This window comes from Panicum virgatum, chromosome 3K (assembly GCF_016808335.1).
Source record: "Panicum virgatum strain AP13 chromosome 3K, P.virgatum_v5, whole genome shotgun sequence".
NCBI lineage: Eukaryota > Viridiplantae > Streptophyta > Magnoliopsida > Poales > Poaceae > Panicum > Panicum virgatum.
In genome coordinates this window covers 35753515-35765225 of record NC_053138.1, presented here as the reverse complement: position 1 = coordinate 35765225, position 11711 = coordinate 35753515, and the positions used below count along the sequence as shown (strand labels likewise).

Here is an 11711-nt window from a genome sequence, read left to right as displayed (position 1 = left end):
TCTCGTTTTGTAAAGATCTCTTTGGCTTATTATTTCTCATGTCTCTATATAGGTATTCTTGTGTCTGTGCTCTGTAAGGTTATGGAGGATGTAGCAGACCAGGAATAAAGGGGAGCACCTTGCTATCATGAAAACGCCAGGGAACAAGATCCGGAGCAAGGACACTAAGAATAAAGGTGGAGCAAAGAAAGGAAGAGTAAATAGAGGTGGAGCACCTTGCTATCTCGAGAAAAGGAAATTCTTTCTCCGGGCCGGAGTAAATAGAGGTGGAGCAAAGAAAGGCAAGGTAGCTGATAAAGAATTTTTTCATTATTCCCCCCTTATTAGCATTCTGATTGCTTAAGAACTCCACAAAGTATGTAAGTTCTGCGACGAGTAAGCCAAAAAAAGCCAGTACCACCTCGAGCTGCATCAATCTTTGCAATTCAAGTTTACCACACCTACTACGACAAAATTTTGCAAGAAGATAGGAGGAAAGTTATCCATTGCACCAACTTCACTTTTACTGTTTCCGAACATGGGCGTAATTCCTAAATATAGGAAAGCTAGGATTGGGTTGTCAAACAAGGAACTGGTATTCCTAGTGTTTGGCCACACCCGTCACTATCAATGATACGAGAAAGCTGCCTCGAAGAGCAGACTTGGTTGAACTGTATTGATGTACAGAATCAGCGGATCTTGCTTGTGTCACAAGAGTATTTTGCTAATGTATCATAGTCTTTAATACCTATGACACTCTTATGACACTATCACTGAGACTGGCCTTAGTTTGGTTTCCTATAAAATTCATTCACTCTTATCCACCTTTCATATTTGTCCTTAATTTATTATGAAGATAACATCTCACATACAATGCACTACTTAATATTGTCTGGATCTTGCATGAGATCCAGTTTTTTTTTTGTCTCTTCACTCTTTCTTATTTATTATGGTGCCACGTGTAAGCTAAAAATCCTATGTGCCGATATATTTAATACTACGGAAATTAGGATGCCCTTATATCTGATAACAGCGTGAACAATTACAGGGCAAAAACGTCGGACCAAACACCACCTTATATGGAAATCAGTAGGTAATAATATATCATATATATATGTTGCGGGTAAACATTTTCTAACCGTCAGAACTAAACTTGTATATTTAGCAAATCCCATTATTAATATAGTATTCCCCATAACCTTACGAGTTAGCTTACCAAACTAGAGAAGAATACAAGTCGAAACCGACAGAAATAAATGCTTCCTATCAGTGAGCTAGCTGATCAACCAAAAAAAAAAAAAAGATCCCGGGCACTTCAGTTTTTCTTATGCGGGTGGCCAACTCCATCGTTCGTCACTACTCGGCAGCATTCTACTCCCTAGTGTCACACGGACTATCCACCCGTGCTCGTAAGTAATTGAGACATCAGCGTCTAAGCTAGTGTCCAACGCAAAGTCATAGAAATTAAGATCAGCAGCATGGAAGCGAACGGGTCGCAAGAACAACTGCCTCGCCGTAGCATCGGCCTCGATCATGAGTCCCTGCAGCAGCCGCAGAGCGATCCTAGGAGGAAGGGTGGATGGATCACCTTCCCTTTCCTCGGAGGTCCTCCCTCTCTTTCTCTCCTTTCATCATCTGAGCTCTGGCTGCAGTGAGAAGAATGTTACATGTGGGTATGCTATGGCGCAGTGGCCATGATGGGGCTTGGTGTGGCGACGAGCGGCGCCTTGAGCAACCTGGTCGTCTACCTGATCAAGGAGTACAACGTGCCGAGCGTCGACGCGGCCCAGATCTCCAACATCATCGCCGGCTGCATCAGCTTGGCCCCGGTGGCCGGAGCCATCGTCGCCGACGCCTTCTTCGGCTGCTACCCGGTCGTCGCGGTCTCCATGGCCTTCTCCGTCCTGGTCAGTTCGCATTCCTTCCTACACAAGCTCGTATCGGTCGATCGGGTAGATCGCGCCGGTTTAATAATGAACTTGCTGCTGAGTGCTGACTAATGCGTGAGCGCGCATGCAGTCCTTGGTTGTGTTCACCCTGACGGCAAGCCTGCGCGGCCTCCGTCCGGCGCCGTGCCAGCCGGCCGCCGGCCCATGCGAGCCGGCATCGGCCGGGCAGATGGCCGCGCTGTACGCCGGCGTGTTCCTGATGTGTGTGAGCGCCGCAGGCTCGCGGTTCAACCAGGCGACCATGGGCGCCGACCAGTTCGACTCCGCGGCCGACCGCGACGTGCTCTTCAACTGGTTCTTCATCTTCTTCTACACCTCCTCCGTCCTGGGCTCCACGGTCATCGTCTACGTCCAGGACACGGTGTCGTGGAAGCTCGGGTTCGGCGTCTCCGCCGCCGCCAGCGTGGTGGGCCTCGCGGCGCTGCTCCTGGGGTCGCGGTACTACCGCCGGCCAGCCGTGCGGGGCAGCCCGTTCACGGGGCTCGCGAGGGTGGCCGTCGCCGCCGTCAGGAAGAGGAAGGTCGTCGTCCATGTGGCGACGTCAGGGGAGCTGAAATTCTACCACGGACGACGACGGAGCGGTGGCGCCGACGACAAAGCTGCTGGTAACAGTGAAACTGGCATTATTATTGCTCCGAGCGACAGCTTCAGGTATGGAAACAATTCTCTTCCACATATTTTCAGTATTACTCGTGTCTTGGATGGTGATTATTAGAGGACAGCAAGATTTAGAGAAGACTATTAGACCTTGGAACGTCAAGCGGAGTAGTATTATTCGTACAATTTACTAAAACAAAACGCAGAGTCGTCAAGCATCCGGCAGTCCCTCCATCAAATAATCAAACAATTGTTACTGATCAAAAAATTAAATAAAATCTCTTGGCCGGTATCTGAAAGATATCTGTGCTGCAATTTGACATGATGTGAGACGTTGCGATTATGTGAGAACAAATCATAGAGGGATGAAAGTTGGTGACTGAACAAACAGCATTAAAGCAGGCAGGACAGTTGTGCCCGGTGCCGCTGTCACGTACCTTACCGTTTCACGTGCGGCAGGCATATATATAGATTATTGCTGCAGTTTCTTTCGAATGATGAACCGTGGTTGCATTATTAACTCGGAGTTCAGCTTCTGCCTCAATGAGGGACGACCGTGCGCAATCCTGCCCAATATTCTAAAGTTCCGGATTTTCCAGCACTAGCACCGATTACAGAAGAAGGCAACTAAACTAAAACTTTGAAACCCTAAGGCTGTCCGCACTGGGTGCGGTAAAACGAAAGGTACCCGTGCTGCAGTATGGTTTTTCATAAAAAAACACCGCAGCGGGGTGCACTACAAGCAACACTATCACCCCGTATCGCCTTTCTTTCACCAAATCTCCCAGAGGTAGAGGAGCTCCGGTATGCCTCGACATGGCACGGGGCCCGCGCACCTGCCCGCCATGACACCATCCCAACCACCGGCGCCGCTGCTCTAGTGAGAGGGGGACGGGACGCGGTAGCGCCGGCGAGGGAGGACCAGGGAGGAGGAGGCACCGGCGTGGATCCGCCGCGAGGAGCTGTCCAGCACCGCCGGAGGGCCGAGCACGAGGCCACCGAAGGGAGTGGTGCGGTGGCTAGGGGAGGGGCACCGCTCCTATGCACCACCCCCAGTGGATGAGGAGCCCCGGGGGGAGCAGAGCGCCCGGGCTCGAGCAGAGCCGCGCAGGCCCACCCCGAGCCGAGGAGCCCCGCCACTCCGGCCGTGCGCTCGCCTGCGGAGGCGCGGCTCGCCCCGCGGCCCCCGCTCCCGGCGCGTGCTAGCCCCGCTGCCGCCACTAGCGCACACGCGCGCCCGCGGCCCGCCCCGCTTGCCACCGGCGGCACGTGCCGGTCCCACACGCGCACGCGCTCGCCTGCCGCAGCCGTCGCCACGCTCCCGCGGCCGCCATGGCACGGAGGCACGGAGGAAGGCGGGGGCAGGGGAGGAGAGGGAGGGGGCGGAGGCTAGCGGCGCCCGGATCCGGAGAGGAGGGTGGGCCGCGCGCGTCAAATCCACCGGCCGCCCCTGCTCGGCTAGCATCCGCCCCGCCACCACCCCGCTACCGCGGCACCACCGGGCCTCGCCGCCAGGCCGCTCGGCCGCGTTGAATCGAGGGAGGGAGGGAGGTTGGCCCCGCGTTGGCGCTCGGCCGGCAAGCCGAGCACCGGGGGCGGCGACGACGAGGGAGCTCCGAGGAGGATGGAGAGACGGGAGCAGAGGGGCTCACGGCATGGGGAGAGAGAAGAAGAAGAAGGGAGGAGAGAGAGAGCGGGGGGAGGGAGGCAGGTGGGTGGGGATAAAAAAGATTAAAGAGTGTATGACATATGAGTCCGCGCGTTGTTAATTGGTATAGAGAATGATATGGAGTATGTATGGGTGTAGAAGAACTGAATATAGAGATGGGAATCTTGATGACTAGGATAAAATATTTCTTTTAGATGATGAAAATAGAGTAGCACGAGTGCGGATAGCCTAACAGCTGAAAAACTCTCATCGCTGAATTCTTTAGCGGTTTGACTGACAAGATCATGAAATTCAGACATCTAAGATATTGTAAGAGGTGTGTTAGAAAAGAGGTCAACTAGTTATAAAAGCTAAACAACAGATTGTAACCAATATCAACCACAATATGTAAGGATCAAGGTACCCTCTAAGACAAGGGTGAATTAGGCTTGTATAAATATTTCTTACGTAAACTAAAATCCACATAGAAGCCTAATCATTCAATGTGCCTAAACCATAAAAAGTGTAGCTCTTCTAGTTGTTCCAAAGTGTTGCAACCGAATTTTAATCCTGTACTTGCATGGCAGTTCTAGAAATTGAAATTGTGAAAACTAAAGAGGAGGTTCGAGTGCTGATTTTTTTCCCGACGTATAGAATTGGCACTCTCCCCTAATCCTTGTTGAAACACCCATGCAAGGATATTGCTCCCCCTTGATCTATGCAAGGATCAAGTTTGGGTAATCCATTCTCCAACTCCGAATTGGCGGATTTCAAGCCATGCACAAACTTAGGTCTTCTAACACGACACCTCCTTGAGGACTTATCATTATTAACACCACCACGAATTTATCTAGGTGATGCCAATGACCAAGAGTAATAAGCAAATACCCTCACTTGACCTGCACATGCGAGAATGCATGTGTGGGCAACACTCTAAGCACTAATAATGTTCTAATCTTCTTCTAGTGCTTCACTCGCTCTTCCAAGCTTCATACATTATTTTTAGGTACCTAGTAATTGAATTCAGGCTTATATTCCTATAATCTAGTCTTATTTAGGTCAAGCGGCTATTCTTTGCCCCCATTAATTGTACGGTTAAAGGAAAACAGAATCATAAACTACTCCAAGTGTCTCACAACACTTAACAACACAACTAGCCTATCCTTAATCTTTATGCATATCCTTTATACTAATAGTGAAAAAAAAAGAATACTACGGAAACCCATCATTGCACTAACATAAAAATTACCCCCCCCCCTCCAAATATATGCTAATCGCAATAATTATGGTGCCATTAATCATCATCATCAAACTATTAGGGGTACAGATGCTTTTTCAGAATCCATATTGTTATTGAATGTTATGAGGGTGTGGATTAACGAATTACCCCGTGCTACTCCCATGAATACTTATTTCGTTTTTAAACAAATGGCACTTACCAGTAAACTAGGCCAGTTTAAAATTAATCAACCTAAATGTCATATGGTTTAAAACAGAAGGAGTGCATCTAGAAAAATCATGAACAATAATATACATAATCGAAATGGTCCAGGGGTGAGCAAAGTGCACGACGACTTCGCGCATACTTGTGGAGATCACTATTATTTATGTACAAGGCCTTGCATAATAGCAATGTACCCGTGCCCTAGCGGCTGACTTTGTGATGCCAAAAGGCTCCACAAGAGACACGGCAGTGGAGTTGGTGGAAAGAAAGACAGCTAATCGAGTGAAAGGGACTGTACTGTACTACTGTAGAAAAATGGGATCATGTCCCATTGGTTGAAATTGAAAACGTGCTCATCAACCCTGGTCCCTGGGCTTTAATTTCACTGTCGTAACTCACAAGGAAGAAGAAAAACATGAAAACAACAAGCCTGAAAGCAACATATATATCAAATCCGCCATAATATACAATACACTTAAATTAGTCAACCTGATAACGAGAAACTTAATAAAGTTGAGATCCGCCATAATATACAATACACTTACTATCATATGATGGTTTTGCTACAATAAGCTATATATATCCGCGGGACTGAAGTAACTTATTCTATAGGATCCGTGTGGGTTATAATTATTTTAGGCAAAACATCATATCTTGGGATTAAATGGGTATTTTGGATCCGTATGCGGTTCCATTGGGAGAAAAAAAAAGGTAGTCAGGGGCTTGAACATTTCGAGATGAGCGAAGCTGCAAGACTTGTACCAACAACATTTTAGACAAACGGAAGAAGAGTCACGACGACAAACACGACAATAAATAAAGTTGAGATTATAAAGACTAGATTATAGGAATATAAGCCTGAATTCAATTACTAGCTAGGTACCTAAAAATGTATGGAAAAATGTATGAAAAAAGTTGAGATTTATCTTGATTTATCAAACCAACTAAAGTTGAGATTTCTTTTTCCATGAAAACTAAAGTTGAGATTGCTACATATATACACTGGCCATCCATTACACCAATAGTACCTTCATGAAGCTTACCGACAGCGACCCACCACCATTGCATGTCCGTACATCAGGAATAATAAAGCTTTAGTGAACAGTATACCATGGATAGATAAGGCTAATCCCAATGGTGGTTTTATTTTGTTGTTTCCAAGAGTACCACATCACCGAAACATAAATGAAATCATGGATGAAACTCACCCCATAATGCATTATTTCATATGCTATTTCATAGGCCCTCATCCTATTTAATTCTAAAACTCATCAAGTTGGTAACTGTATATACATGGTTTCATCCAGATGAAATTTATTTCATCTCTCTCCTCATTAAACTAGTGTCACATCATCTAAAATAGTGACATGACACACTTAAACGGGTCACACCATGACCCATACCTAAAAATCGATTTCCAGAGACAGACATATTATCTGTTCCTACAAATCAATTTTTCCCTTCCACTAAAAATATGTTTTACCGGCCCCTAAAACTGCATTGGCCCCTATCCCACCTTACCGTCCAACTAATCCACGCTAAGATCAAGCAGGGGCCACCGTACCCATACTTTCGGTGAACAATAAACTCGCTACATTCACATTATTATAGTCTGAAAATAATGAGCATATATGTTATAATGCAAAAAGGCCAGCAAATCCACTACAAAAAGGTAGAGAGAGACATACACGGTGAGTGAGGGGGGCCGCAAGAGGTAGCGCAGGCGAACCTGGTGGCCAGGTACCACGAGTCGATGTTGTGCCTTTTGCACGAGGAGACACCAGATGAATCGCACAATGGACAAGCATGGCCCTGGTCTGTGAGCCTGTGATGCTGATCTGATCCCCTTGCATTGGGGTTGGCGGACCAGCTGGTGTGAGCCATCCATAGAGGATAGAGCATCGGAACGCGAGACTTCTATTCTTAGTGGGTGGTTCCATCTCACTTTTCTAATAATGCCACATCATCTAAAATATCATGAAACCATGGATGAAACAACCTCTACAATGCAAGATTTCAATTTTGGTGTTTCCTATGTGCTTATTGCGTTTAATTGTAAGACACATAATAACTTGGAAACTCCTTCCATCTCTCTTCTTAAAATCATTATCATATCATCCAAATTGCTTGTGTGGCACTCTATTTAATGTGCATGAAACACCATGAAACTTTTCATTGGGACCGGCCTAACCACACTGATTGCAGGAAACGTGATAATAAAATGTCTTATAGCACAATATGAAACCTGGTCAAAATCAATGTGGGGTTTTTTATTACGTACCAAGCATCAGTGTTGTGGGGTTGTCACCTGAGCTAATCACGTTCTTTCTTCTTCCGTGCTTCAGGTTAATAATCTGTCGAATCAGCAAGATTTACTCTCTAGTGATTTACGATTTTCACAATTGCACGCATGCACGTTTAGTGGGAACTTCACAAATACGCCTGCTCCAAGGGTGGGGGTTCTTGGATTTTGTTCAAACATAAGCGTGCGTAGTTGTACATTTTGGTTTATATATTTTTGATTGAAAGAAACATGAGGGGCACGCCCAACTGTAAATTTATTAAGATAAAGGGAAAAGGGGTTGATCAACTAAAGAAAGAGAGAAAGCAAGTAAAGAAAATTATAAACATTTTGATGTATTCGTGAGAGCTGTTGTCTCTTTGGAAAATGCAAAAGCAGATTAGAACACTTCAGATTGAACTATTGAAGCTAGACTTGATGACAACCACAAGAAGCCATAAACGTTAGTATCTAGTTACGTTTCACCGATCAAAGATATAAGTAAGACGAACGAAAGTGCAATGCAGTAAACTGCTCTAGTCCCTTTCCATCAGTGAAAACACGGCCCTATGACATCATCACCAACAATTCTTTGTAGCTTTCTGAACCGCGCCGCACTGATCACCGACGGCGACACCATCAGCCCGGACGGATCAGTGGCCCGGCCGTGGCGCGTCTGCACGGTGCAGCAGGTGGAGGACTTCAAGACGGTGCTGCGCATCCTACCGCTCTGGAGCGCCACCATCTTCCTCAGCATCGCCCTCGGCGTCCAGATCAACTTCACCATCCTTCAGGCGCTCGTCATGGACCGCGCCGTCGGCCGCTTCACCATCCCAGCAGGATCCATGGTAGTCGGCTGCTTTGTCGCCGTGGTCGTCTCCCTCGGCCTGTTCGACCGCATCCTCCTCCCACTCTGGCGGCGCGTCACCGGGCACGATCCAACGGCGCTGCAGCGCATCGGCGCCGGCCACGTGATCACTATCGTCAGCATGGCCGCATCCGCCGTCATCGAGCGCCGGCGCATGGCCACCGTGCACGCGCACGGCGAGGGCAGCGACCCGGCGTGGGTGTCGCCGCTGTCGGCCATGTGGCTGCTCCTGCCGTTCGCTCTGTCCGGAGCCGGCGAGGCTCTTCACTTCCCCGGCCAGGTGACGCTGTACTACCAGGAGTTTCCCCCGTCGCTGAAGAACACCGCGACGGGCATGGTCGCCATGATCGTCGCGCTCGGTTTCTACCTGAGCACGGCCCTCATTGGCATCGTCCGGCGCGCCACGGCGTGGCTGCCGGACAACATGAACGCGTCCAGGCTGGAGAACCTCTACTGGCTGCTGGCCGTGCTGTTGGCCGTCAACTTCGGATACTACATGTTGTGTGCCAGATTGTACAAGTACCAGAACGTCGGCAAGTAGCTGGAGATTTCAAGATCAGGGCCGGCCAGAAGGTATCACTCCTAGCGTTCTGGCCAGTGACTTGTTGATCTATGCAGTGTGCTAAAGCTGTGAAATAAGATACTACAATTGCAAGTGGGAGATGAGTTTGATGTCAGTTACATTGTTGGTAATTTAGTAGATTGTTGGGAAACAGACAGATTATAAAATAAAAATTATCAGCTTACGAAAATCTATTAGCCACTCAAAACAATGTTAGGGAAAGAGAAGGTAAATAGAAGACAGGGAACTGTTGGAGATCGCGTAAGGTGAAAGATCAAGCCTCCACTGTCATTTGCCGGCGTGAGTAGCAAGCAAGCCAGAATAGTAGTACTCCATATCTAGCGACAGCAACTTATTAATGATAGTGCTCTCTTTGAAAAATGGGAAAACAGATTGTAACAACTCAGACAGATGCAAGACTTAATGACAACCAAGGATATTTCAGACTACGGACACACAGGTTCCAAATTTCCAAACGTCACAAACCACAAGTCCATGACAGGTAGAAATGTTGCATCTAACAAGTTACAGTTGAAAGCTACTATACGACAAACAAAACTGCAATGTAAGTCAATTAGTTAGTCCAGTCCCTTTCTATCAGTAAAAACACAGGCCATGGTCGACATCACCCACGATTATTCATCGTAGCTTCCTGAACCATGCTCCACTGATCACCGGCAGCGACGTCATTGCCGTGGACGGGTCGGTGGCCCGGCCGTGGCGCGTCTGCACGGTGCAGCAGGTGGCCGGGACATCAAGACGGTGCTCCGCATCTTATTCCTCAGCGTCCTGCCTGAGCACGGCCCTCTTTGGCATCGTCCGGCGTGTGACGGCGTGGCTGCGGGACAAGATGAACGCATCCAAGCTGGAGAACCTCTGCTGGCTGCTCACACCACCTTGCTGGCGGCCGTCAACTTCGGGTATACTACATGTTGTCTGCGAGGTTGTACAAGTACCAGAAGTACTAAAGATGCCAAGACCAGGGATAGGCATCGCTCTCTGTGCTCTAACCTGTTACCTGATACTTGGTGTATGCTAGCGCTGTGGGGTATGCTGAACAAATGTTTTGTGTACTGAAGCTTCTAAGGTGTGCAGCTAAGCAATAAGATATTGTGAGATCCGAGGATGTACTCATACCTCTTGACATTTCTATGCATACCCCTTCTTCGATCATATAATGCAGCCTACCAATATGATATGCATAGATGGACCGGCCCAAATTTGATGATGGGTTGACGGCCAAGCAGCCGTTTGCTGCTAAGTGCCAGATGTAATCGATCTCAATTGTGCTGCAAATCCACTCAAAAGAAAATTTGTGCTGCAAATCGCCGACACATAGATGCAAACGTGTAGTTACATGTCTATTATTTATTTATCTTGTTGTTCGATTGTGTGTACCGACTCTTTTTTACGTAGTGTTTGTGCTAACCTGCCACTGCCAGGTACCACGTTGATATGTTGCTTGACATGGCCGCACTTTCAAGCACTAGTGGAAATCGTAGCTTCCGTAACGAACAAGTTTCGCTGCTGTAAAGCCCAAATTCATCACAAAGGAAGCTCAGTGACGACTTACTGACGAATTTCAGTTCGTTATAGAAGTCACGTCAAGTTTGCTCTACCGTGACGAAAGACCCATAAATGTCACAGAACTGTTTTTTCCCGGTCATGGAGGAACTTTCGTTACCGAACCATTTTTTGCTTTTGTGACGCGTCGCAAAAATCCACGTTGTCAATGCCGTTAGGTGACTTGCCGGCAGCACGTTTCGCCGATGGACGGACACGCGGCGATCTAGTAGAACGCCACATGTCCACATGTAAGGAGCCTCCAGGTTGGACCATGTGTCACTTTCCGGCTTGTCCACATATCACTTTCTTGTTCAGCCACATGTCGCCTCCAGGATCTAACACGTGCCATCTGCGTACTTGTTCACGTGGTTGTACCATGTTGTAACACCCACAATTGCAAATTAGGAACCTAAATAAATTTAGTTAGTTTTGGTTATAGGTTCGTTAAGGTTTTATTTATTTTCGTCTTGATTTTAGAGCATTTATCGTAAATTAAATAAATTAGTTAGCCATAAAAAGAATATAAGGGAAATAGGTTTGTGCATTGTCATCTTTGCATTTGTTTTATTGCTTGGGGTTCAATTTGAATTCAAATTCTTTGAGTTTGAATTTGAATTGAATTAGTTTGTTTCTTTCAAAAATGCAAAAGCCCTTTCTTTCTCTTTCTTCTTTCAGCCCAGTCCAGCCCACCTTTTTCTTTTTCTTTTTCTTTTTCTTTCCCCACGGCCCAGCCGAGCCGGCCCAGCATTTTCTCCGGCCCAGTCGCGCGCGCCGGCCCACCCAACTCCCCCTCCGCCCACCCTCGCTGATAGGCGGG

The 11711-nt window shown here is 47.5% G+C and overlaps 1 protein-coding gene across 1 annotated transcript; it reads left to right on the top strand.

The window, feature by feature from the left end:
- Positions 1–1251: 1251 nt before the first annotated feature.
- LOC120699102 (protein NRT1/ PTR FAMILY 2.7-like) lies at positions 1252–9518 on the top strand. Its single transcript, XM_039982968.1, has 4 exons — positions 1252–1584; positions 1669–1886; positions 1999–2579; positions 8497–9518. Exons 1-4 carry the CDS (start codon positions 1458–1460, stop codon positions 9305–9307), a joined length of 1737 nt encoding a protein of 578 aa, XP_039838902.1. The 5' UTR covers positions 1252–1457; the 3' UTR covers positions 9308–9518.
- The last annotated feature ends 2193 nt before the right edge of the window (positions 9519–11711 follow it).